Below are 26,497 nucleotides of genomic sequence, written 5' to 3'. Positions count from 1 at the left end.
GTTCTGTTCTGTTCTATTTTTTTATCCTTTTTGATAGAGATATTTTTCCTGTGCAAATAAACTTGCATGGTTTCTTTTGTATTCATATATATTCACTATTTAAGCTTATTCTCACGGAGTTTTATATGTCCCAAAAATCTCAAAATTCCCAAAGTTCCCCAAAATTCACAGCTCTTTTCTCTGCTTTCCTATTTTGATCTTTGTTTCACACTCAACGTCGCTTTAACCACTTTTCTAAACTCATACCGATAATTTGCCAGTAACTGCAACTGGTTTCTCATGACAGAAATGACGAAACTGCCTAGTCCTCGAAATTTGGATTCGGACAAGCACAGAATCGAGACATCGTCATCTTTAACATCATCCGAGGGCGAAATGAACAATACAATACCATCTTTTAAAGAAAATCCAGATTTAGATATATTATCAGCAGCAGTTACATCACGCATCAAAAATGAAATCGACTTGGAGGTACTCCTAAAACATAAGGAATTGGAGATGATCGAAAAGGAACGTGCAAAGATTATAGAGCAAATGAAGAAAGTTGAGAATGCTGTAAAGAGCGAGGGAGATGTTAACCTGCGACACCATCCACATCATCCATCGCTTGGTGGCTTATCCATCACTATTCCTAATAGAATGGCAAACCAATCACTAGAAGGTGTCAAGAGCTATAATAATGGAGGAGAAGCAGTGGCGCTGCACACACGATCAATGTCAAGTGATGGTTCTTTTCAACTGCTATATCAACCTACACATGCACACCCACATCCACATCTAGCACCCGCATCACACCCATTTCCAATTAATCCTGCATTTGCATTTGCATCATCAACTTTGAATCCAAGTCATCCTTCTCTGTCAAATAATGCCTCAGGGTCATTTCCAGGTCCAGCTCACGCTTCAGCATCAACCTCGCATTATAGAACTCGTTCATCAACTTCCATGTCGTCTGGCTGTCTTTATCAAAGGTCTGACGGCAAAATAGTGAAAATAACGTGTCCCAATTGTCAAAGAAGTAATTTCTTGAGTATACAAGGTTTTCTAAATCATTGTAGAATAGCTCACTCGAAGGAGTATATGAGTCAAGAGGCAGCAGCGTTGGAGTGCGGCGAAGAAGTCGATATGGGCTTGGGAGGGGAATGGAGTAATGACACAGATGGTGGCGCAAGCACTGCTGGTGGTGGTGGTGAGTTGGAATATGACGGGTGGGGAGCAAGGTTTTCGTACCCCTCATATGATTCGCCAGATACGACAAACTTGTCTGATACAAATGCAAAGGAGACCAGGGCCACCTCTTTTGAAGCTACTAATGACACAACTGGAATTGGAGAGAACGGAGAGGCAGCAAAACATAAACTCGGCGAAGAAGAACTATTGAAAAAAATGATGAGACAGGGCAAGATGGAAAAGACCAAGTTTGAAGAATTGATTAAGCTGATGAAACGACCTGTTCAAAATGCACATTTATTTGAAGATGAAGTTGATGAAGAGGATGGAGAAGAGGATGGTGAAAAGGATGGTGAAGGGAATAGCCAAGATGTTAATGAAAATAACTCCAAGAAGCCACAGGAAAATAATGCAACTTCTTTAGCAGAGGAAAGCGAAAAGAAGCATATTGAAGGTAGGAGTAAGGAAACAAAGGTAGTAAATGACAAAGAAAGTATTAGAAGTCCCGAACGGAAACGAAGGCAATCTAGAGGTGGCATCAATATCAGCATAGAGGTAATGAAAGAAAAGCAAGCAGAAGAGGCAGAAGAGTCTAAAGAGTTTAAAAAGTCTAAAGAGTCAGAGACGAAAACAGAATTAGACACTGAAGCAAATGAAGAGGGAAATAAAAAGAAGAAAAAGTTGAGAAAATAGTGCTAACAATTAAGAATCTTGTAATGTTCATTTTTTTTAAGAAAATACCTCTCTTATTACATTAAATAAGCTAGCAAGAATATAGCTTTTGTATATGAATTTCGCGCCTAGTTTTGGTTCGCTACCAAACTATTAGAATCGCATCGTAATTTTTCTTTCTCAAAAAATGCGTACCTCCCAATATGAAAGATTCCGCTCATCTCAACTAAACAACCAGAAAAAAAAAGGGCATCTAGAACCATTCAAGACAACCATTGATCACACAAGCATTACTACCACCACCACCACAACAACAACAACCATCGCCACAACAATTACAACTTCACGTCTTTAGACAATACCGAACATCTCATTTTTCTAATAGAACAATGTCAGGTCCTATTATACATGCCAAGTTTGACTCAAGTAACAGATACTTAGCTTCGATCCTTGTGTCACTCGACACACACCAAATCCAAGTCCAGTCCGTTTCCCCTTCGTCATCGTCACTTAATGCGTCACTCAACCTAGATAAACTGAACAAAGTCACAAACATCAGTTGGATTGATACTGATGACAAAAATACAGTGCAACTCCTTGCTGTGTGTTTATCTCGTGGAAGTATATTAATTTATTCACCGCAGACCAATGACATTGTGGAAGAACTCTCAACTAAAGCCAATGTTACCGTACTCGATTTCCATTATAGCTCTGTGACTCGTACCGCTTGGTCCAGTGATGTTGATGGAAACATACATGAATGGGATATGGTTCTGTACCTGCTCTTGCAACTGTTTAAAGTAGGCGAAATTATCGAGTCCGTTGATGCAGTATATCAAATTCTGAGTTGCATATACGACAAAGAAGCATGCTTATTGCTCGGTGCAAACTCCATATATGTGTACAATTTGAAAAACAAAGAGGTGATGAAAACATACCCGGGACACATTCAACCGATTTCAACAATCACTATGGTCAAGGGAACCAATCTGTTCCTCACTAGTGCTAAAGGTGATCGATTTATCAATCTTTATTCCTTAGAAAAAGTCACTACAAAGGCGATATTTGTTGCCTCGGCATCAGTCACCAGTCTTGCTATTGGATATTCTGCAAACAGCGATGAAGCAAAGAGAGCATCGATACTTACTGCGATTAATGAAAATGGAAACCTCGAAGTATTCAACGACTTTCTTGCGGAAACACCTTCGTCGTCGTCGTCGTCGTTATCTTCTTCTTCTTCTTCTTCATCAGGGTCGCAAGGACATATTCCAAAGAAAAAGAGGAGACAAGCTGGAGGTGTGAGCTCGAGACCAAGTAACTCTACCATTAAATTATCACGTTCAGAGGAGGAGATAAAAAACCCACACGATGCAAACTTAATTATTAATGCGGTGAGCATACGGGACGAGTCAGTTTTGTATACATGGTTAGAGAATGCCACTGTATCGTATTTTGACACGGTTAAATGGATAGATGAGACGGGGAACAATTATTTACTTGACTCAAATAAGACAATAATCAAGCGTAAAGCTAACTTGAAACACTTGCAACCGAGCGGAAGCTACGGCCATGATGCCGCAGCTTCCAAATTGTATAATGAAAGCCATGCAATTGTTGGTGATGGTACAAACATTGGAGATTTAGAAGGCGAACATGGTGTTGGCGATAATGATGGAGGGGAAGATGAGGAAGAACAAGAAGAGGAAAGCATGGCTGAAAAATTAGAGAGATTAGCCATGAAGAACCAAAAAGCTGGTCCACAAAGAAGGAGGAAATTGGAAGATAATAGAAACGGGATTTCATTATCCGTCATCTTATCGCAATCATTAACAAACAATGACCATACTTTACTTGAAACCGTGTTGCAAACCACCGATACCCAAACTATCAAGAACACAATCTCGAGGTTGAACCCCTACTTATCAGTTGTATTGCTTGATAGATTGAGTGAAAAGATTCAACGTCAAGTATCACGATTCAGTCAATTGAATTATTGGCTAAAGTGGATCCTTGTCATTCATGGTTCAGTTATCGCTAGCTTACCAAATTTGAATACCAAATTGTATGCATTGCACTCGGTTTTATCAAAAAAGGCCGATACATTACCCAGGTTGCTTGAATTGAGAGGGAGATTGAACTTGTTATATGATGGAACTAGCTTGAAGCAAAGTTTGGATGAGAAGAATGAGGAAGAAGAGGAAGAAGTAATCGATAGCGATGTTGAGTATATCGAGGATTTAGATGATGCTGAGTTTAATGGGGAAATTGAAGTTGACGAAGTGCAAGACGATTATGTGGATAGCGATATGGAAATGGATGAAGAAGAGGATGTTGGAGTAGAGGAGAGTGATGGTGCTGGAGCAGAAGACGACGACGACGACGACGACGACGAGGAAGATGTGGCATCTCTTGATGGATTGGATAATCATAGCGACCTTGAAATAGATTAGATTTATAAAAAGCATATCATTATTTCTCGATCTTCTTTCCTTTCTTTTCCCCCTTTTCCTTTCTTTTTCTTTTTCTTTCTTTGCTTTTTAATTTTTTTCTCTTTTTATTATCAATGTTTCGTACTCTGGATCATCACTTATATACATTGCAATTATATTTATCGACTATAGGGCATAGCAACAAACAAAAGAAGAAGAAAAGAATAATAATAATAATAAAAAAAAAACTCTGTTGATTTACTATACACAAAAGATTAACCTACAAAATATCTATAGGTTGACACTAAAGGTTAAGAGTACTTTCACAATTTGTAGGATAGTCACATTTTAACAACTGCTCTGATACAGTCACCCTTGTGCATGTCATCAAAAGCAGTGTTTATTCCTTCCAAATCGTGGTTGTGAGTAATGAATTCCTCAACCTTCAATTTACCTTGCATGTAATCGTCAACGATTCCTGGCAATTGTGATCTACCTTTAACACCACCGAATGCAGCACCTTTCCATACTCTACCAGTGACCAATTGGAATGGTCTGGTGGAAATTTCTTTGCCAGCAGCAGCAACACCAATGATGATGGATGTACCCCAACCTTTGTGACATGCTTCCAACGCGTTTCTCATAACATCAACGTTACCGGTACAGTCAAAAGTGTAGTCACATCCACCATCGGTCATTTCAATCAACTTATCCACAATCGAGGTGCCTTCTGGTAATTCTGTTGGGTTGACAAAAGCAGTGGCTCCAAACTTTTCAGCCCACTCCTTCTTCTTGTTGCTGATATCCACAACAATGATTTGATTTGCTTGTCTTTCCTTACAACCTTGAACAACGGACAAACCAACACATCCTGCACCAAAGACTGCGACATTGTCACCTTTTTGGACATTGGCAGTGATGGTGGCAGCACCATAACCTGTAGTGATACCACAACCTAACAAACAAGCCTTGTCAAATGGTGCCTTAGGGTCAATAGCAACAACTGAAATGTCAGCCACAACAGTGTATTGCGAGAAGGTTGAGACACCCATGAAATGTAATAATTCTTTACCTTTACAGGTGAATCTGGATGTGCCATCAGGCATAACACCTTTACCCTGGGTAGCTCTGATTTTACCACACAAGTTGGTCTTGCCACTCTTACAGAACTTACACTCCCCACACTCTGGTGTGTACAAGGCAATAACATGGTCACCTGGCTTAACGTTGGTGACACCTTCACCAACAGATTCAACAACACCTGCACCTTCGTGTCCCAAGATGACTGGGAATGCACCTTCTGGGTCAGATCCACTCAAGGTGTATGCGTCAGTGTGACAAACACCAGTGTCGTAAATCTTGATACGCACTTCGTGAGCCTTGGGTGGTGCAACTTCAATAGTCTCTATGCTCAATGGCTTCTTGGCCTCCCAAGCAACGGCGGCTTTACATGTAATTGTCTATAGGGTAAGCATTATATGTTAGTAATTTTGATATTTATTGGTACTGGTTGACTGAAATCTTTCGAATAAAAACAGTAACAACCCATGTTATATGAGATTTTTTTTTAATCAAAGTTGGTTCATGTCAAGCCATCTTCTCCTCCATTACTTTTCCTTTTTTCTTCTCAAAATTGTGCTTTAATGGAAAGAAAGGTAAAGAATATAAAGGATAATATATATATATATATATATATATATATATATATATATATATTGAATAAAAAAAAAGAAAAGCGTTTCGAAAACCACCAGGGTAAACCTAATTGTTTGTTTCTTCTTTTTCAAATTACAACAACAGGCATAAATATGTGATTAGTATAATTATATATATATATATATTTAAATACATACTTTTCCTGCGGTTTCTGACATTTTAATTAATATATTATGCTTTATAATTCAATTGAGATGCTGATTTGAGTATATGTGTGTTTATATGGTTGATATCACGATTTTTGAAATGAAACAAAAAAAAAAAGTATATATAAATACATATATGAATCTTTCACAATTGGATACTTGGTATTCTGGTATTTATATATCACCCTCCAGATTTTCCAAACGGTGACATCCTCACTCTAGATTGTCCATGTGGTTCTATCACTATAGCGCAAGAGATCTTCACCTTTTGTGTAATGTGCTTCCAAGCTTGTTATTTGATATTCATTTTTTTTTTTTGTTTTTTTTTTTGCCTGGTTGCGCAATCATATACTCTATTGGGCGAATGAATCCGAAGACTCGTTCAAATTGGGATACGGGAACGAATAGCCTTTTTTGTATGAGAATGCGGCTTACTAATCATGAGTAAAGAATTTGATATGAGTAAAAAAAAGGAAAGGAAAATGGACGGGGGACAATAGACCAGCGTTAAAGACAACAGCGGCTGCTTTATCACACCAAGTTCGGCATCATTATGGATGAGAATTGCCTACACCTTTTTTTTGTGCTGTTTTCATTTTGATTTTTTTTTTTTGATTTATTTCACATATTGCTCACATTCAACAAATCGTGCAAAGACGGTACAAGGCAGGAGGTCGGTCCTTCAATTGCTTCTTCTCACTTGTCTTTCTCAAACGAGAAGAAAAATAACAAACGGCGTGAAAATCGCGCGGGAAATCTTTGCAGTCAATAGCTGAGAGATATAAAATTCATGAAAATCTATGATAAAAAACAAATTTTTTTCCCCCTCCCTGTCCATTACTTGAATAAAGTAGGGTTAGTAATTGGCAGGTATGTACATATAAGATACATAGAATTTTCACTATACAATCATCTCTATCATTGAAAAGATCAACGATGGAGAAGTTTTTCGTGTATTAGAAAACAAAGAGCGTACCTCAAGAATCGCGCGTAAAATTTTGCAGTCAATCAAACCAAAAAAAAAGAAAATAGAAAATAGAAAATAGAAAATAGAAAATAGAAAATAGAGAATAGAGAATAGAAAAAAGAAACAAGGACAAAAAAAATAAACAATGTATACCACACAACGTAGAATATTAAACAAGATCATACATGACCTTGGTATTGGATAATATGATTCAACGAACTTATCAACTACATCCTTCTCAATTTGGTTTAGTGCTAAGGCGGTTCAAATCTAAGCAAACAAGAAAACATCTTGCAAAAGTTCAGGATGATCCATTTAATAGACGGAAAGGAGATTTTTACCGATCACGGGCTGCATTCAAGATTCTAGAGATCAATGATAGATGTCGACTATTTCACAAGAATTGCAAAAATATAGTAGACTTGGGGTTTGCGCCTGGTGCTTGGACCCAAGTTGCCGTGGAGAAATTGCATGAACAAAAAATTGAGGATTTCAAGATCTTGGGGATTGACATTAACGAAGCTGTACCGTATAGAGGGTGTCATTATATCCAGGGTGATTTGTTGAAAAAGGAAACACATGAAAAAATCAAAGAATTTTTCAAGTCCAAGGATGGATCACCGGAGCAAATCGATCTCATCATGAGTGATATGATGGTAAACTGTACAGGACACGAACATTATGATCATTTGGGGAATATGGAACTTTGTGGAGCAGCAACAATACTCTCGTTCGACACTTTGAAAACAGGTGGTAATTTAGTGATGAAAGTGTGGCATGGCTCTGAAGAAAAATTGCTAGATTTGAGGATGCGAATAATGTTTGAGAGATTAGTGCGAATGAAACCCGAATCGAGTCGGTCAGAGTCAAGCGAGTTGTTCTATGTTGGGTTGAGGAAACGAGATTTACAAAAATTAGGTATTACTTTACCCGACCTATTCAATACACAAGAGGAACTTGAATTGTTATTGAAGCGCTTGTAAAGAACTTTTTTGTTTTTTTGTTTTTTTTTGGAATAGGGGGGGGGGGGGGGGGGGGAAGGAGGGGCAAATGGCAAATGGCAAGTGGCAAGCGTTTATGCATTTATAATTAATCATTCTTATTTTCTTTACAAAAAAACAAAAATACGAAACTAAGTCTAATTACAATACTGCACCAAACCCGAATGTGATCTTGATTGATCTGATGTACATCTCTTCAAAGTTATCCTTAACCCTCTCTTCTTCGCCAATTGGGATTCCTGTGAATCTAGTAACCAATTTTGTTTCACCACTACCCTGGATTAACCTCATGTTCAACTCTGCATAATGGCCAGCCTTCCAATCATCAAGTCTCCATAATTGCACAATTTGTTCATTTGGTACCAACTTGAGGATTTTACCTTGGACAGAGCCACTGAAAAATTTGAATTCAGATCCTTCTTTTGGTGGGAATGCATCGATGATTGGGTATGATCTTGTCCATGCTGCTATCCTGGGCTCATCTAGTAAGGTTCTGTAGATTTGTTCTGCAGATGTGTTGAATTCAGGCTCAAGGTGTAATGTGGTAGTGTTGTACTTTGGTGCATGTGCAACATCAGAGGAAGAATAGGAAGAAGAAGAGGAAGAAGATGGAGCCTCTTTTGGTTTCTTGGTTTCGCTCGTTGCCTTGGTCTCCAGTTTTGTAGTCTCATTATTTTTTGTCGATTCTGCTTGTTTAGTTTCTTGTGCTTTCTTTTCAGCAGCTTGTGTTTGACTTGCTTTGGTAAAAGTGGAGGTAACCTTGTCTGCTTCAATTTGAATGTCCCTACTATTAGTTTCAATCAAATCAGGACCAAATTGTGACAAGATTTGTCTCAATTGAGGTACTAACTTCTTTTTAATCAAGTCAACAATTGGGTAGTTCTTACTTGTTTCGTTGTAAACTGTGATATTGAATACCAACTCATCCTCCTCGGTATCATATGTCAACTCTGGAATCGTGATCGAACCCAGTACACTATTGTCTTCGGCGGTTGATCCTTGAAATACCAAGACTAAACGCACATCAAACAAGGAAATCACTTTACCTTTACGTTGTGAAACGTCAACATCTCCTTCAACTGAAGAAACTTCGGTGATGGTGACTTTGGAATCATCATTTTGAGCAGACAATTTGACTAGTTTTTCATCGAAATATGTCTTGGACCATGGCAAGCAATTCTTGTCGACCCAATGCCAATTGTTTGGATTATTAACAACCATTGTAAGTAATGAGGAAATATGCTAAGTGAAAATAGGAATAAGGCGGTGGGGAAAAAAAAAGTCTTGCAAGTAATCTGCAAATTTAAAGCTTGAACGGTTTCAAGATTTGTTCTTTAGTGGATGCAAACTTGAATTTTCACTGCGACCTAAACCAGAGAGAGAAAGAGAAAATAAAGAAGCAAAGAACGAACAGAAAAAAAGAGTCGCGCCACAGAAGGTTCTAGAGCGTCTCTAGTGATAGCGCAACCAATGCCTAGACTCAAGCTCGACTGATATGGTTACTACAAAAAATCACTAGGAAAACCTACAGATTCCACTTTAGTCTATGTTATTCTGCATTTAGTGCTCTATACAAATCAAGCTGTTGCATCTACCTCCATTTTATCTTCACCTTCGTCAAATGTCACCACAGTCTCTTCAATATCACAAATATCACGCACTTTTTGACCCAAGACAGCAGTGGTGCCAAGTGGGAACTTGTAGTCCCTGCATTTCTTTATCCTTACATTTGGTGTTATGTAGTTTCTCAATAATTGCGCATCCTTGCCAACTTCCATAACACATACATCGACATTGGATCCCGATCCCAAGTCATTCCAGATACCTGCTTCAATTGCCTCGGCACACAAAGCAATGGCCTCTTCCTTTGTCATATCCTCTTTAAACTTGGTCTCCAAAACAGCCATGGCTGCCAAAGAACCCGAACCTAAACTCTGGTACTTTCCTACATCTGTCGAACCATGTGCTTGGACTGATAACAAATGGGCACCAGTAGGGTCCACACCGGCAACAATCAAGTAAGCACCCAAATGTCCCTGGTACTTGAACAAATGTTGCTTCAACATTGTAACGGCAGTGATAACACGTGGCTGTCTATTCTGCGACAATGCATGCAACTCCAAATTCGAGGCAATGAGTTGTGTCACCATCTCTGTGTCTGCAGCTGTACCAGCACCTGCACACCAGATTCGTGGAGCCAATCTATGCAACTTTTCACAGTTCTTGTCGGCCACGATGGGACCCGCAGTGGCTCGCGTGTCTGCTGCTATCACTACTCCATTTTTGAATTGACACCCAACAATCGTAGTTCCTGTAGATGTAGCTTTTGGTTGCGCAAACCCCTTGGTGGTGAGGAAATGATTCCTTTGGTAGTTGTCAAAATTTAATCCGGCCATTGTTTTATGGTAAATGCAATTTCGTATATATATATATATATATATAGATTGAACAAAAGATGATTTTTTTTTTTCTTTTTCTTTTTCTTTTTCTTTTATTCTTAATATTATTTTATCTTACTTGTTTCCACTGATGATTGAGTATGAGTGCTTTTGAAGTATGTTTGCCCTCCACAGATATCGCGAGGAATCTTTATTTCTTCACTCAAGTTTCTCGATATTTGCAAATTGTGAAAATGTACACGAAAAAACTGCAATTTTATATGGACACCCTCTCGCGAGCCTACTTACCAAACGATTTGGAAGTTGAATCTTAAGAAACAAGTGGGAATAATAAAAAAAAGTATCAAAAGAGAAGAAAAATTGAAATTAAAAGAAAAGACAGAGGCAGAGACAGACAAAGAAAGCTTTATCAGATTAACTAGTAACACGATCGACATCATATCATTCTAGAATTGCAAGAAACTACGATATCTACCTCAATTGAAAACTATTTTTTTTCGTTTTTTGGTTTTTTCTTTTCGTTTCTTTTCGTTTTTTTTTCGTTTCGATTCGTTTTCTTTATCATTCTTCTTTATTCAATTGAATGAAATACATTCATGACACTCGACGATGCGTATAGCTTTCTTACCCCAGCTAAGGTAAAGATACTACTAGTACCAATCAACAATTGCACAGTACCTGATTTCAACCGTTACGTGTACACTATAAGGCATGAAACCAACAAACACCGATTTGGAGCTATTAGCGACGATGACGGACTGTCTAATACTGATAGTGCTGATTCACCATTGATAATTCCTGACTTTCAAACTACCCCTATTGATGAAAACCAGGTTTATTTACATGAATTTGAACCATTCCGAAAGGTTTTCATTGTCATTGGAATTGGTCCTGAATTGTCTAGCGATACAGCCAAGACAGGTTTCGATCATCGAACAGAGTTACGGAGAATATACTCAAGTGCTATAGTGCATGAAGTTATAGAGTTCAATGAAAATACCAATATCAAGCTGTGTCTTTATAAACTTAGCTTTCTATTTACAGATGCTTTGAACGACTTTGCTGCCGGGTACTCAGCCATTACGTTAAGATCTCCGGTATCAATTACTGATAGCCATGTTGTCACTAAAACAATTAGCAAAGCAGAGAAGCGACTAAGTTCTGGGTCGACTTCTTTTAGAGCTTCTTTCAACGGAGGCTCTATTGATGAACATATACTTGGTGATGCTAGTACAGCTACATCAGCTTCTGGAACTGCAACTGCAACACCTACTAGGAATACAAATACAAATTCAACTGCAACATCAACTACAACATCAACATCAACTTCAACTTCAACTTTAGCAGCATCAAAGTCATCAGGAAAACTTAAAACACAATCGAAATATGCAGGAAGACATTTTAAACTTATGGGAAATTTACATTTACTAGCTGGGAGGTATAGCGATGCTTTGACAAGCTTTACAGAGGGCCTAACAATACTTAAACGACATAATGATTTCTTATGGCTAGGTAGTTGTATCGAGGGGCTTTCCGTGGCTATATTTTTAATCGAGTATACAGGTCAAACATACCAGCTTAGTCCCAGTATTAGCTCAACGTTGCAAATCACAAAGTCATCCCTAGTTGATTACAACGAGAGTAGAAGAAGGTCTTCTTTAGAGTCTAATGGGTCCAAGATCTCGATAAACGCATCAGCAACAACAATAACAACAACTTCAGCAGCAACAGCAACGGCAACGGCAGCAACGGCATCCCCACGAAACTCGATAACTTCAAATGGTTTTAGTCTCCCATTAACTACTTCTGTTGACTTGAACACCATTCCATTTTATGACACTTTGAAACTATCGCTCACGAAAGCAATTTATTTCTACGGTCAAAGCACGAGCGATACTGAGAATATGGTTCCCGATGTTGTTTACATTGAATGCATTTTAAGAAAACTCAACTTAATGGTGGCTAGTAGGATTGGAACTTCGTATGATTACATAATGGAAACTGTTATCAATCGCACTGGCACTGAGATAGCAACAGCGTTTCCAAGTAAGGATATTTTGTGCGATGTTGATAAAATATTTCTCCTCCAGCTTGTGGAGTTACCAATCGACGAGCAGTGCAGAATCTTTTCGTACATTGCAAAAGTTTATCGGAGTTTGGGTTTGTTTAGAAAAGAAGCTTTCGTTACGAGGTTCCAAATCCTAACATTGATGCCGCACTTGAACGTGCACAACTTACCCGAGGCGAAAAAGTTGATTGAGAGTTTATTCAAAATCTACAAGATTAATCTTGCTTGCGAAGGCACAGCCCACGATGCTCAACTTCATTCACAAGGAAGCTGGACTTCTTTACAGATACAGGTTTTACGTTTAGCATTAAACCTAGCTGAGCAATCTGAGGATGACGCGTTCCTCCAGGGGCTTTGCATTCTATTACTTACTCGATTCTCACACTGCCTTCCCTTCGATGACCAGTTGAAGTTGCGCGATAAAATGATTGGAAAAAAGGTAACCACAAAGCTTCCGTATTGGGATCCATTCTTGGTTCGTAAAGTTAAGTACGTTTCAACTAGAGCACTGCAAGATGTACACACCAGTACGCCAATACTTACTCGCAACAAGGAGATAATTTCTGAACCATTTTACGACCCTTACACTACTAATAAACTGGGTAGTCACAACAAGCCAGATTTGCCTAAAATCGATCATACCGTGATTGAAGGGGAGCTTCATCAACTTAAAATCTCGATGCAGAACCCGTTTGCCTTTGATCTCGATATTAATGATATCGAAGTTGTTAGTGAAGGAGTTCGTGTAGTAACGTTTCACGAGTTGACTCAAGTTGTAAATAGCTATTCGGCTGGAAACTCCATTGATACAAGTATTGCAAATTTCAACAAATTGCGTGTTAAAGAAAAGAGAACTACAGTAACAAATACGGCCTCGCTGCTTTATGGTGGTGCTTCCACTCCTTTTGTACTACGCGCTATGTCAACAGAACAGTTTCTTGTCACTTTTAAAGCTACTGATGTGGGGAAGCTTGTGATTAAGGGATTTAATATTCAAGTTTGGCGTTGCGAAAAACAATTTTTCCCTATAATCGACAAGGAGAAACGCAACGAACATGGCATAAAGTTGAAACTGGTTGTTTCAGAGCTTGGTGAGAATCTGCAACAGTTGGCTCTTGATAAACGGACGTTTGCATCGAAAGAGACAACGCACCTGTCTGATTTGAAGACAATTGATAGTTTGTTGGCAACTTTGCGAGCAAGTGCAACCACTGAACGAGTTAGTCATCGACATTTGGTTTTAAACGTTATACCGCCTCAACCAGTGCTTAGACTCAAGGATCTTCTGATACGTAATGGATGTGTTATGGTTCTTGAAGGTGAAAGCATTGACTTTACAGTAACTTTGGTAAATGAATCCATGGAAACAATCAACTATTTGTCATTTTCATTTTGGGATACTGCCATTGAATTCTTCAATAACAAATTATATCAACTGCCATATTTGAAAGCTGATGAAGTTTACGAACTTGAGTGGCAGTTGTTGAATTTCAAGTCTTTTCGTGTGAAAAACAAGGACGTTTTGGGTGAAGTAATCAAACCAAAAGAGGAGCTTGTTATCGAGTTTGAACTTGTGGGCAGGAAGTTAATGAGCCAGCTGTTGATTTCATTGGACTATGCACACAAAACCGGCTCAGATTGTTTCACCAAACACTTGGATGTTCCAATCACTGTTTCGGTGATGCCAAGTGTGGAAATTGTTGGGTGTGATATTATACATGTTTTTCCAGATTCTATCCTCAATAAAAGCGTGGACTTTATCAACACTAAATTTGAAGCTGTTCAACGATTCATCAAAGAAGCGGGCGAAATCGACACAAGCGAGTATTGCATTCTTGTTTTGGATCTAAAGAATTTGTGGAACAACAAGATGCAATGCACCTTATCCTACGACAACTTTGAGTTTGTTTCTGATATTGAAATCAGCAAAACTGAGAGATTTTTTTTACCAATTCGTAAAATCAAATCATTGGATTACAAGCAGATTCCATCGTTGCGTAATAAACAGTTTATAAAAGATTATAATTTGGGCGAACAAGAGGAAGAGCTCATGAAGAGATTGTTTTGGATTAGACAGCACGTGCTTGACAAGTTAAAGATAAGTTGGGAAACATACAAAAGACGTGGTTCAGTCAATTTGCGCAAGTTGATGATAACACCAAGAATGGCGTCAGTGATTGTGCTTGAAAATCTTGTTGTTGAGAATCGAATTGTGACTGCAGAAGGGGAAGAAGTAGCAAGTGAGGCACTCAAGACAGATGAATTTTACATTCTAGAAACGAAAATAACCAATCGTCTCTCCAACCAAAGCCTTAGTGGTTTCATTAATCATTATCCAGCCGTTGACTTGGGTGGCACGAATGGTTCGAGTCGACAAATATCCACTGACCGCAAAATCCTTATTGAAGGGGTTTTACAAAAGTTGTGCCCCGTGGTGAAGCCCAACTCGTCAATAATCTCTAAGCTCAGCTTCATCATAGTTGAGAGAGGCGAATATGTATGGGACACGGTTTTTGAGTCAAAAGATAGTCGTTTCATTTCAAAAAAGCCTCTACGCATCACTGCGTCTTAAATTACGTCCATGTACACATACATGTATATATATGTGTGTATGTGTATATATGTATGTATGTGTATATATGTATGTGTTTATGTATATTTTCATGTATATTTTCATGTATACATTTATATACAATTATGGTATGTACATCTCTCAATAATCCGAAACAAAGAAAATGATAATAAAACCCTCTATTTCTTAACCCCTTCAATTTTGAATGGTAATGGTTGTGCTCCTTCACTCTCTAATTTTGCAATATATCTTTGTCTTACTAGATCGTTAAATCTTTTCTCTTGGAAATATTTCACCCAACTTGCTGCACAATCCTCTTCAAATTCTTTCTTGATTTCTCCGCACTTGTCATTAACTTTTGCAAGTTCCTTCTTATCTAATGAGTTGTCAATGTAGTGTTCATCTAGGCACTGAAAAAAGCGATCACGCTTGTCCCAGCATTTGACACGCTGTGCCTTATCAGGTGCAACTGTAACTTCTGTCAGTCCCGAGAAAAGTCCCATATTGTGAATTGTAGTTGATATATGAATTGGAGATAAAAGAGTAATGTAGTATAACCTCTTTCTTTTGTCTTTTTATTTTTTTCGAATTCAAGTATTTGAATGATAGTTTTTTTTTATATATATTTTAATTTGGAATTGTTCTCTCTCTCTCTCTCTTTTCATTTTGTATGGTTTTGAATGTGGATGGAGCAAGAGAAAATAGTTTTGCAAAGAGGAGTTGAAGAGGCGCGCTACTCCTTAAATTTGGTTCTTTTTCTTCTTCTTCTTCTTCTTTTGTCTTCTTTTGCATTTGGCGTGGAAACATTCTCTATTTTTCAATTCTACATCCTTCTATCACCATCGATATTAAATTTATGTCAATCTACACACCTTTTACAATTCTTCTTTTTTTTTTTGATTTTTTTGGAAAAAGGGCTTATTATTCTATTTACAATTTACACCACTTTAAATACTTGCTTAATTTTTTTCAAGTCGTATCCTGCATTGAGACATAATTGCAAAAGTATTCTAGCCTTTTGAGGGTTCAAGTAGCCACCAGCAATTGCATTTTGAAAAGGAACGCCTCTGATTTTAGGTAATGCTCCCTCGGGTACCATTCCATCCATTGATCTTTTACTATAAACTATGGGGAAATCTGCAGAAACGGTGTCGGCCAAAAATTTATTGCATTTCGATGGGAATGAACCTGCACCCATTGTTGCTATAACCAAACCCTTTGCATCAATGTTCTTCAACACCAATTCCAACACCTTGGTGTCAAATCCTTGGTAGGCGTATACAATGGGGACTTCAGCAAACTCTATTTCTGCAGGTATGTCAAACACTGTAAGTCCGGAGGGTTTTGCTGGGGGGTAGTAATAACGCACTTGGTTATTGACAAAGTTTCCAACATAGCCTTGACCCACTGACTTGAAAGTGTCCAAACTGTTTGCATTGGACTTGGTGATGTAGTAGCCGGAACCTATTCTGTCATTTAAAGATGTGAGCACACCTCTTCCTCGGCTAGTAGAGCTTGACGCAATAACAATGGCTTGGTACAAGTTCATTGGACCATCTGATGAGATTGCAGTACTTGGTCTCATACTTCCGCAAAAGACAATTGGTTTTTCAGTTTCAATTGTTGATTGGATGTAGAAAGCCGTCTCCTCCAATGTATCTGTTCCGTGTGTGATGACAATTCCATCGTAATGATCGAGATCTTCAACAATTTGATTACGCAATAACGTGATTTCTTTGGGACCTAATTCCGAGGAGTCAATGTTTAACACTTGCTCGTACTCAAGTTGGCAGGTGCCCGAGAGATCGGGAATTTGGCTCACCAATTCCTCAATTGTTAAATCGACTTCATAGCCAGCAGTAGCATGGGAAGAGTTGGCTTTAGAAGCAATAGTACCTCCTGTTCCCAAGATCTTGATTGTTGGAAGCGGGCGTTCCTCTTCGGGCGCAGTAGATACTGTTCCAGCGGCTGAAACGATTGAGTTGGATCTATATCTCAACTTGAAAGCATGATGATCGGACTTTGTGTGGAAATCTGCTATTTCAATTTGGCTACTGGCATGATTGTGATCTTGCAAGTGTTTCAAAGAAAGTGGAACGTAATTTTCGGGACTGTCAGACATGAGAGATTGATGATGATGATGATGTTGTTGTTGTGGTGGTGGTGGTGGTTGTTGTAGTTGTTGTTGTAGTTGTTGTAGTTGTTATAGGTGTTGGAAAACAACAACAGAATTTCAAGACTACAGATGAGATGCTCGAATGGGGAAACACGGAAAACTTTTATGCTTTGGTTCCTTGTGCGCTTTTTATTCTATTTTGTTTTTTACCGTTCTTGCATTGTGGAGCAGCCTCCGGAGACGGTGTCGCTGGTCAATAGAGAACCAAATATAAAAAAAACACAACATTAGTGTATTTAACCCCGGAGTATTAATATAAGACTCAAAAGTAGTGGTTAAAGGTTATACAATACCTTTGGGCATGATTTTGTATGAATACCTCTTTTCTCTTTGATTCTTCTTTTGTCCTCTGCTTAAAATATTTAGAACTCAATAAGTAGATAGTAGATTCTTGGCTGCGAAAGAAGAACATGAGCCCAAAAAAAAAAATTAATTGGAACAAAACAAAATAAAAATATATAAAAATTTAATTAAAAAAAATTGTTTGTGACCTCCTTTAAACAATTTCAGAACTGGACGATAGAAACAAATTTATTTCATAAAAAAAAGAAGCAAAATGGGTTTAATACAAAAGTCAGAGGTTATTAGACCTTTTCAAGTTCCAAAGTTGAGACGAAACTATCGTGTTGTAAGTCAAGAAGTTGCTTCAAGGTTGGAAGCAAAAGCAAACACTGTTGAGGAATATGACACAAGCACAGACTTCTCGTCTATTAGTGTTATACCGCCACAATCATCCAGTATTCAATCTTCATGCGATTCAATCGCTGTAGTGAGATATACAAATACAAGATCACAAAAAGTCAAGTTTCAAGAAGATCAACTACTGAAGCAATCACTGAGAGTTTATGACAATGACAATGGCAATGACTATGACAATAACAGCGACGTTGGTGTTACTCATGCTGAAGCAGAAGGGAGCGGAGAAAGAAGTATTTGTGGTAAATCGGTACAGTTGGTAGCTCCTGCATACCAAAATTCAGAATACCGCCATTTTTTGCAAACAATTGCCCAAGAATTGGAGATTGATACCGAATGCTTGAGTAATGACAAAATTATACATGAAGTCCATTGTTTAAAGCAGCTGTTAAGAGCTGCTCAGATGCAGGTGGCTGAATCTGATACTAAAGAACAGTTTTTACAAGACAAGTTATGTGCTCAACAAATGGAGAATTCAGAACTTTGTAAACAAGTTGAAAAAAGCAAAGGAGAGGCTAATATTGTTGCTAAAGAATTGCATGAATGTCAGAATGTTGTAAACAAGCTAGAGATGCTGATGAGTGAGAAACAGGAGAAAGAAATAGAAAAGGACAAAGAAATTCAAACTTTGCAATCTAAACTAGAACTACTTAGAACAACGGAAAAAGAGTTAGTTGCCGAAAAACAATGTCTCCAAGATGAAAAACTTGCATGCAATAAGAAATTGGTGGAGTCAGAAAGGGAGCTAGAGGTTGTAAAAAAGGAAAATCAAAGTATTTACAAAGAGCTAAAAGATTCAAAAGATAGTTTGGAAACTATAACAAACACATTGGGTTTATTACAAACAGAACAAAAAGTTTTTTTGCAACAAAACACGGATTTGGCTGATAGTGCAGTAAAAGAGATCAAACAGTTGGAGAAAAAAATTGCCATTACAAAGTCAAAATACATTAAAAAGATGAAAGCTGCTGAAAACGAATCAACAAAAATCATTCATCACTTGTATATCGAAACCCAATTATTGAGAAAAATAATTGACCTGCACATTGACAAAAAGAGCACCTCCCTAGTAGGAGCCGAGTTGACCTCGCCAATTGAAGAAATTAAACACGAGCTCGAAAAGAAACTTGACTGCTCCCTGAAAACAGATTCTAATTTTTGGTACCTTTGCCTGCTCTACGAAAATAGATACCTCGATGCTTTGAAAGAATCTAAGCAACTTCGCGACTCAAACAAGATTAATAGAACTGTTTTGGAAAGCTTGTTGAAACTTAGTTTACTATTTTTTGAGAAATTGATCCCATCCCAAGAGAAAGTTTCCTATTTTAATCTTGTTGTTAAGGAGTTACTGAATAGGAGTGTATTGAAAGATTCAGATTTAAATTTTACTCAAAAGTTGGCAAACACATATGAGTATTTGCTATCTGAAGTGAGTAAGAAAATGGCTGAGGAGGAAAAGAGAAACATTCCAAACCTTTGAGACACTTGTCCACTTTATGTGATATCTATTCTATATGTAATTTGTATAATTTAGCAGATGAGTAACCATTTTAAAGTTGAATCCCGTAGCTGAATACAAATTTAGTTTTGATCAATTGTAGTTACATTTTCTGGTATTCAGTTTAGTTTTTTCTTCTTTTTTTTTTTAATTTATCATTGAATGCTAACTACCACGGTTTTGTAAAAGGCAAGTTGGTGTGGTGGTTAACAATAACTCGATTTTTAGGAAGAGAACATGACGGTGGATATATATATATATGTGTGTGTGCGTGTATATATGTATGTTAATATGTATGTTAGTATGTATGTTAGTATGTGCAAAACCCATCCCCTGACTACCGCCTAACCCACTTTACTTTGTGTATTGAAATCTTAGTTTGTTGGAATGACAAACCATTAACAATAAGCTATATTGTTCCATCTAGTAGCAACGCCAAACTACAATCAATTTCACATAAAAGCACACTAATATGATCCACGTGGTTCAAATCAACATAATTAATCTGTCAATTTGTTTTTTCTTTCAAGTATAAATGGTAGTAATTTTCAGTCAAAACTTTCCAACGTCAGCATCTTTGCTCTTGATTCGTTTTTCTTCAGCTTCGTTGATTGCAGCAAGAAACAAAACACATTGAAAAATAAAACTATAAATTTACAAAATTACAACTATGAAGGCACTTTCAGTATGGCTTAGCTCGTGGATGCTAGCACCAGTGCTAGCAGATGGTAATGATTCATTTACTTTCCCCAAATTCGAATCATCTACCGACTATTTTGAGCAAAGCGATCCTGACATTTCAGTGGGAAGCGTCAATTATACTCACAATTTTGGATTGAAGGATCAATATTCATGGAGCCAGGTTTTAGATCAATTGGACGAATACCACAAGTTGTTTTTTATTGTGAGACACGCATTTGGCGTGCATCAATGTAATACTCCCTCTACTGATTGGACATGCTATTGGCAAACTTTGGACGGTTCAGATGGCCAGGTTTGGGCAGATGCATTATTGACACCACAAGGTGTTGAGCAGAGCAAAAGCTTATCGCAACAGATCAAATCAACGCCCGAGTTGCCACAGCCAGATAGACATTTCTCTTCTCCACTCAGAAGAACTTTGGAAACATGGGAGTATGTGTGGAAAGATGTTACTGATAAGACTCCCTTGATCAAAGAGTTTGCAAGAGAAACATACGGTATCCAAACTGAAAGCAAGAGACATCCCAAATCCTATATCAAAACAAACTGGCCCTACGTTACTTTTGAAGATGGCTTTACTGAAGCCGATGAGTTGTGGTCGTCTTCAAAACGTGAAACTGGACAACACAGAAAGTACCGTGCTGCCTCCTTATTAAATGATATATTCGAGCAAACTTCGGCAGATGAAAAAGTCATATCATTGGTTTCTCATTCAGGTCTCATTGGCTCAATCTTGGAAGTTATTGGTCATAGAGACTATCCAATCAACAATGCAGTTTTGTTGCCTGTTTTGATTCAGAGAAAAAAGCACAAGACTGATGAGTACAAGTTGAGCAAGCCAGATAAGACATTTAGCGACATTTGTCCTGATAAGCCATCGCTGATTACTCAGGGACCAGAATTGACTTGTAGTGCTGCTCCGTATAGAGTTAGTGCTTAAATATGTCTAAGCAACTATTCAAATTTTCCCAAAAAAAGAAAAAGATAAAAATGGGAAAGAAAAGGAAAGGAAATGAAAAATGAAAGAGGTCAATGTCACTTTTTAGTATTTCTTGAGTTATATAGTATCCCTCTATCGCCTCTACTTCGACCCCTACTCAATCTTCCAGAAATACAGCTTCTGAGTTACATATTTACTTTCTATCTGTGATTAAAACTATCTCAAACTACCTGATACTCTTTACACTAATATTATGTCTCTTTCAAATACGCAGAACTCACAAGCGCAATTTCTTAACCTTTAAAATTTGCGCAGACGCGCTTTCAAAAAAGACGCGAACCATTATTGTTTGTCTCAAGTAACATTTTTTGAATCACGAAAGAGCTGTTGACCTTCAAGCTACAAGTGTCAGCTAAACTTGTTTTCTTTTCTTTTCTTTTCTTTTTTTTTGCTTCCTTTTCTTTTTCTCCCACCTTTTTAGTTAACAGCATCTCATGAATATAGTTGGAAGTGAAGATGTTATCAATACAAGGGGACTGCAACAAAGTTCATTTACCGCAAAGGACATTCTTCAACGTTCAAAACGACTACTCAATGACAGAATTAATCAAGAGAAACAGGAAGTTGTGAAGGAAAAAGAGGGGGACAAAGATTTGTGTATCCTTAATGATCAAAAAGAAGAAGGAGATGATGATGATGATGAAGTCCCGGATGATTTCGATCAGCAGGTGACCTTTATCGAAACAGAAACCACAGCTAATGGAATACTGCCGAGCACCGAAGAACAGCGACAAGTCGAGCTAATACAAGACTCTGAAATTATCAAGTCTCTTGAAAACAAAATATACGAAAACTTAAAGTCGACATCAGTGATGGACTTGTTTCAGACGCGACCGACAAAAGTACTATCAAACTCAAAACCCGTGGTACTAAAATTACCCTCAGAAAAATTACAATTAGTTCTGCAGAACAATTTACGAAACCAAAGCGACAACTTTGTTGATAATTTACCTGATATTGATGAAGGTAAAGCAATGGATGAGTTTTTGCGCAATTTATCTCAAGATGTTGTCGAAGAATTCAAAACTAATTCAACCGATGCATCATCTTACTCTTTGGACGATTTAGGTAAATCCAACGTTCCTAGTCCGCAAAAGAAAAAGAAAAACGTATTAAACCTGGATGATATTCGAGAGTTGGAGACTAGAATATATAATAATATCAAGTCTACATCCATTAAAGATCTCTTTCTGACTTTTCCAACAAAAAAAATGGACGGAAAGGTAAAGCTCAAATTGCCACCAGAAAGATTAAAACAGATAGAATCCAAAGTGAAAGACAAAGAACTTGTTTCTGTTATTGATGAGGAAGATTCTAAACTACAACCAGAAATGAAGTCGAAGGATGCGTGTGATGCAGTTGATGCGTTGGAACTGAAGATGTTTGAAAAGGCAAAAAGAACAACGGCATCTCAGCTTTTCGGTACCAAGCCCAATAAACCAACATTACTTGCCAAAAAAGAACATGCGAACTCACATACTTTTTTCACCACAATCAAGCTACCTCCAAATAAACTAATGAGTGTGAAACGCAAAGCCAATGCTCTGGTATTAAAAAACGATAGTGTGCTTGCTCAACGACTAAAAGCTACGGCCAAGACAACAGCGTCCTTATCTTTTCTCTCATCTTCATCATCTTCTTCTTCCTCATCATCATCTTCTTCTTCTTCATCATCATCCTCATCATCATCCTCATCATTATTCACTAGCATGATGGCTGCGAGTTCATCTATGTCCAAATCTGCTTTGTCACAGAAAACGAAAATGATGCAGCCTCCAGACATTCTTCCTACTGAGTTTTTGGTGACTGATGATGCGGCCCCCAGAAAATATACTTTGCCTGTGTCTCGAAAACGTTCATTATCTTCTGAAATAGACCTTTCTGGTCCAATTCCATTGTTACCGCCCAAGAAGCGTACCCGGAAGTTTTCATACACATCAATTGGTGTATTCGACTTAAAACAATATGCGCTTGAGAAACTTCCGAAGCTTGCAAAGACTGCGCCATTGCGAGCCATCTTTGACCAGATTCATGAAGAAACTACATGCAAGGATATGTGGATTAATAAGTATCAGCCAAAACGAATGGATGAATTATTGGTACACAAACTATGTATCAAAAAAATTGGATCTTGGATAGACGAAGCACTTGTAAAACTTGAAGCTCGACCCGTTAGAGATATTTCAAAGAAGCTGAAAAAGAAAAACATTGACCCCTTTATTGTGTTTGATGATTTGGGTGGCTATGAAGATGATTTTATGCCGGTGCTTATATTGCAGGGAAGCTGCGGTTGCGGCAAATCGACAACAATTCACACTGCGATGAATGAGAGAGATGGATACGTCCACGAAATAAATAGTGGAATGCCAAGGGGACGTAAGGATATATTCAACAATTTAAAAGAGTTGTGTACCACGCAGCTAGTTCACGACACAACTGAGTTCCAAAAAGGCTTGATTCTTTTCGAGGATGTTGATATAATCTTTGAGCAGGACAAGTCATTTTGGTCGGTTGTCGATGACTTGAGCAAAATTACAAAGCGACCTATTGTGCTTACATGCGAAGAAGTGAAAGAAATACCAAGAAATATTCTTGTACTGAGCGAATTGATCAATATGGATGAATACCCTATCTCAAGACGTTTGGTTAGGGATTACATCTGGCTATGTGGCCTCGCAAGCAACTATGATGCAGAGGATTCTATAGTGGAAGCAATTGTGAGTGAGAACTGGAAAAACCATAATTTACGAAAGACTATAATGGCAGCTGAGATGCTTTGCAAAATCGCTGGAACTAAAACTAAATTTCTAGAGGAAGATACGCTGGAAATGATGGCTCAACCCATCTCAACCCCAACCCCAACCCCAACTCCAAAATGCGAATTAACTAGAATCAGTACTATATCAAAAGCTAAAACTTCCAATTTGCCCTTCGGTAATTCTGATGGACTACGTGAGCAAAGCATTTTATTCGATCTTCAGTCGGTTTTAAATCATGATTGTCACATTGAAGTTGATTCTTACTCTCCCCTGGATTTTGTAAATACTATTCAACTACCTACTACTACACAAGTTTTTGAGCAAGATGACATGGTTATCTACGCTGCTGAAATAGATAAAATGCACACCGAGTGCTTGAACTTTATCGAGTCACGGACGAAATACCCTTATCAAGAAAGAAGAGCCACCAGAGTTTCAACTCGAATGGGTAGTTTTGAGCCTGCTGCTGGAATTCCCGAGGACTCGCGTTTATACAATTTATCGCCCACGTCGATCGTACTAGACTTGCTACCTTTCACGAGAATTTGGCAAGCATTCCAAGAGCAGATTGATAAGCTAGAGGAAAAATGCTCGAATGAGGGCAAACCCAGTATCAAAGCATTCATTCGATACCGGGACTTTCAATATCAATCTAATCTTGCTCTGACCATTGGTTTTGACCAGAAGAAGGAATAGCTAATCTCAAATGATGATGTACGAAAATTGAACGACAACGAATTATATAAATGATAATGTGGTTGTAATAAAGAAAAAACGTAAGTGGAGCAATAACCGCGATTCTTTTTTCTTTTATTTCTCGTATCTCTTTCTTTTCTCTTTTTTCTTTTTCCTTCTTTCTTTTTTCCTTTTTCTTTTTCCTTCTTTCTTTTTTCCTTTTTCCTTTCACTATTGTTATTTCCATACTAAATAAGTCTTGTTCTAGTCTTGATCATGCCACCTCCAAAAGACCTGGCTGCTTTATGCTTGAAATCTGTCTTTTGGAGCCTCCTCCAAGCTTCCTCTATGTGATAGGGCATGATTGGCGATGCCAACTCGTCCGGCTTATCAAACAAATACTTTCTCTTTTTCGGTTGTTTTTCTTGCTCTCTATTTTTCTCCTGCTGCAATTGAGTCAATTTATCCTCCGAGTTCTTGATATTCATTGCTTCTTCAGTAAGTGAACAAACAATCTCAAATGTGAGGAACCCCAAAATATCAATTACATCATCATTCGGCCTAGAGTCGCACAACTGTGCCATTTGAGCCCACTCTCTAAATCTCTTGGCCTTTCTGAAAGTGAACGATGCTTGTCTACATTCTGACCAATGAACGTATTCTTCCCTAGTCATGTTCTTTGTTCGATCGTCGGCCATCTTTAACCTTTTAAGCGAAGCTATGGTTGCTGCTTTCTCTTCCTCGTCAAATTGTTCGTTTTCCTCAGCGGTCTCCAAATGCTGCTCACTAAACATAAATTGTACTTCCCAAGGTAATCTGATCTTGGACTTTTTATATCGTGAAAGCATTTTAGAGCTATCGTTTGCACTCAGCTGACCTGGTGCACCCCCATTAGCCCCACTGCCGCCAGCACTAGCATCTGCCCCACCACCTTCCAAAAGAGACTCTGTGCCCCCACCTTCCTGGTCTTTAGCATTCTTTCTCACATCTTTCCATGACAAATACGTTCGTAGTCTATTGACCTTAGCTTTGTCATGCCTTATAAGGAAAATGACGTCTTCGGGTGCGATACTTTTGGAGCCTCGACTATTTGCAGTTTTCGTGGTTTGAATAAGAATTTCTATAACTTGACCGCGAACTATATCTTCAATTAAGGAAGTAGTTTCAATTGGTGGATCGTTAGACTCGCCGGAAACAAACATCATTTGTTGGATTTCTATCCTGTACTTGTATTTATTATCTCCAGACATTGTAGAATAAGTTTATCTTGTATCAAGAAGGTAATGTACTCTTCTAATTGTTTTTAAAAAAAGAGAGAGGTCCCAGTAAAAGCTCTCGTATATAGATTATTGCAATGCTATTCAAAGTATATATGGTGATACATGTGAAGGTGTTGTTAGGCCTCAAAGGTTCAAGGTCATAAGGGTACAAAAAGAGAAAATGGTAGCTTCTGTCGTAAATAACTGATTCAAAAGAACATGTCTGCGACATTGGACTTTTTATGAGAAAAATTCGCTGGAGATGAGTGCGAGAGAGAAGAGGATAAATTCTTGTTGAAAAAAAAAAAACAATCTCATTCTTCATCACTTTTTATTTCTTTCTTTTTCCTTTCTTTCTTCTTGTTCTTCATCAGTATGCAATTCTTTGCTGGAGTTTATTTAGCAAGGTTGATTTGATCAATTGTATGTTCATATTTTCATTCGAATAAACAATCACATATGCATATATGTATATATATATGCACGTATCACTTGTTTATTTGGATGCATTAAATGTCATTCACCTTCACCTTTCAGAACTCGGAGTTACGAAACGAGATATTCAATCATCTAAATGATGAGTCCGAGTGCA

The 26,497-nt window shown here is 37.9% G+C and overlaps 13 protein-coding genes across 13 annotated transcripts; 7 read left to right on the top strand and 6 right to left on the bottom strand. All coding sequences in view use genetic code 12, as the record gives it.

Annotated features, from left to right (window-relative positions):
- Positions 1-279: 279 nt before the first annotated feature.
- On the top strand, positions 280-1,863 carry PVL30_002375 (uncharacterized protein; the record flags this gene model as incomplete). The annotated part of the gene is made up of 1 exon (XM_001523384.2): positions 280-1,863. One exon carries the CDS (start codon positions 280-282, stop codon positions 1,861-1,863), a length of 1,584 nt encoding a protein of 527 aa, XP_001523434.2.
- Positions 1,864-2,231: 368 nt separating this feature from the next.
- UTP5 (Small subunit (SSU) processome component) lies at positions 2,232-4,292 on the top strand (the record flags this gene model as incomplete). The annotated part of the gene is made up of 1 exon (XM_001523382.1): positions 2,232-4,292. One exon carries the CDS (start codon positions 2,232-2,234, stop codon positions 4,290-4,292), a length of 2,061 nt encoding a protein of 686 aa, XP_001523432.2.
- A 320-nt stretch (positions 4,293-4,612) lies between these two features.
- On the bottom strand, positions 4,613-6,145 carry FDH1_1 (formate dehydrogenase (NAD+); the record flags this gene model as incomplete). Its single annotated transcript, XM_001523381.2, has 2 exons — positions 4,613-5,731; positions 6,125-6,145. 2 exons carry the CDS (start codon positions 6,143-6,145, stop codon positions 4,613-4,615), a joined length of 1,140 nt encoding a protein of 379 aa, XP_001523431.2.
- A 1,140-nt stretch (positions 6,146-7,285) lies between these two features.
- On the top strand, positions 7,286-8,083 carry MRM2_1 (2' O-ribose methyltransferase; the record flags this gene model as incomplete). The annotated part of the gene is made up of 1 exon (XM_001523380.2): positions 7,286-8,083. The coding sequence occupies one exon, from the start codon at positions 7,286-7,288 to the stop codon at positions 8,081-8,083; it is 798 nt and encodes a 265-aa protein (XP_001523430.2).
- Positions 8,084-8,242: 159 nt separating this feature from the next.
- On the bottom strand, positions 8,243-9,322 carry AHA1 (Co-chaperone; the record flags this gene model as incomplete). The annotated part of the gene is made up of 1 exon (XM_001523379.2): positions 8,243-9,322. One exon carries the CDS (start codon positions 9,320-9,322, stop codon positions 8,243-8,245), a length of 1,080 nt encoding a protein of 359 aa, XP_001523429.2.
- A 356-nt stretch (positions 9,323-9,678) lies between these two features.
- PUP1 (proteasome core particle subunit beta 2) lies at positions 9,679-10,497 on the bottom strand (the record flags this gene model as incomplete). The annotated part of the gene is made up of 1 exon (XM_001523378.1): positions 9,679-10,497. The coding sequence occupies one exon, from the start codon at positions 10,495-10,497 to the stop codon at positions 9,679-9,681; it is 819 nt and encodes a 272-aa protein (XP_001523428.1).
- A 599-nt stretch (positions 10,498-11,096) lies between these two features.
- On the top strand, positions 11,097-15,140 carry PVL30_002369 (uncharacterized protein; the record flags this gene model as incomplete). The annotated part of the gene is made up of 1 exon (XM_001523377.1): positions 11,097-15,140. One exon carries the CDS (start codon positions 11,097-11,099, stop codon positions 15,138-15,140), a length of 4,044 nt encoding a protein of 1,347 aa, XP_001523427.2.
- Positions 15,141-15,319: 179 nt separating this feature from the next.
- On the bottom strand, positions 15,320-15,643 carry PVL30_002368 (uncharacterized protein; the record flags this gene model as incomplete). The annotated part of the gene is made up of 1 exon (XM_001523376.1): positions 15,320-15,643. One exon carries the CDS (start codon positions 15,641-15,643, stop codon positions 15,320-15,322), a length of 324 nt encoding a protein of 107 aa, XP_001523426.2.
- A 434-nt stretch (positions 15,644-16,077) lies between these two features.
- PVL30_002367 (uncharacterized protein) lies at positions 16,078-17,262 on the bottom strand (the record flags this gene model as incomplete). The annotated part of the gene is made up of 1 exon (XM_001523375.1): positions 16,078-17,262. One exon carries the CDS (start codon positions 17,260-17,262, stop codon positions 16,078-16,080), a length of 1,185 nt encoding a protein of 394 aa, XP_001523425.1.
- A 610-nt stretch (positions 17,263-17,872) lies between these two features.
- Positions 17,873-19,492, top strand: PVL30_002366 (uncharacterized protein; the record flags this gene model as incomplete). The annotated part of the gene is made up of 1 exon (XM_001523374.1): positions 17,873-19,492. The coding sequence occupies one exon, from the start codon at positions 17,873-17,875 to the stop codon at positions 19,490-19,492; it is 1,620 nt and encodes a 539-aa protein (XP_001523424.2).
- A 688-nt stretch (positions 19,493-20,180) lies between these two features.
- Positions 20,181-21,152, top strand: PMU1_3 (putative phosphoglycerate mutase pmu1; the record flags this gene model as incomplete). The annotated part of the gene is made up of 1 exon (XM_001523373.1): positions 20,181-21,152. One exon carries the CDS (start codon positions 20,181-20,183, stop codon positions 21,150-21,152), a length of 972 nt encoding a protein of 323 aa, XP_001523423.2.
- Positions 21,153-21,646: 494 nt separating this feature from the next.
- PVL30_002364 (uncharacterized protein) lies at positions 21,647-24,667 on the top strand (the record flags this gene model as incomplete). The annotated part of the gene is made up of 1 exon (XM_001523372.1): positions 21,647-24,667. The coding sequence occupies one exon, from the start codon at positions 21,647-21,649 to the stop codon at positions 24,665-24,667; it is 3,021 nt and encodes a 1,006-aa protein (XP_001523422.2).
- Positions 24,668-24,894: 227 nt separating this feature from the next.
- Positions 24,895-25,896, bottom strand: SPT3 (Transcription initiation protein spt3; the record flags this gene model as incomplete). The annotated part of the gene is made up of 1 exon (XM_001523371.1): positions 24,895-25,896. One exon carries the CDS (start codon positions 25,894-25,896, stop codon positions 24,895-24,897), a length of 1,002 nt encoding a protein of 333 aa, XP_001523421.2.
- Between the last annotated feature and the right edge of the window lie 601 nt (positions 25,897-26,497).

This window comes from Lodderomyces elongisporus, chromosome 3 (assembly GCF_030384665.1).
Source record: "Lodderomyces elongisporus chromosome 3, complete sequence".
Lineage (NCBI taxonomy): Eukaryota > Fungi > Ascomycota > Pichiomycetes > Serinales > Debaryomycetaceae > Lodderomyces > Lodderomyces elongisporus.
This window is presented reverse-complemented; position numbering and strand designations above follow the sequence as displayed.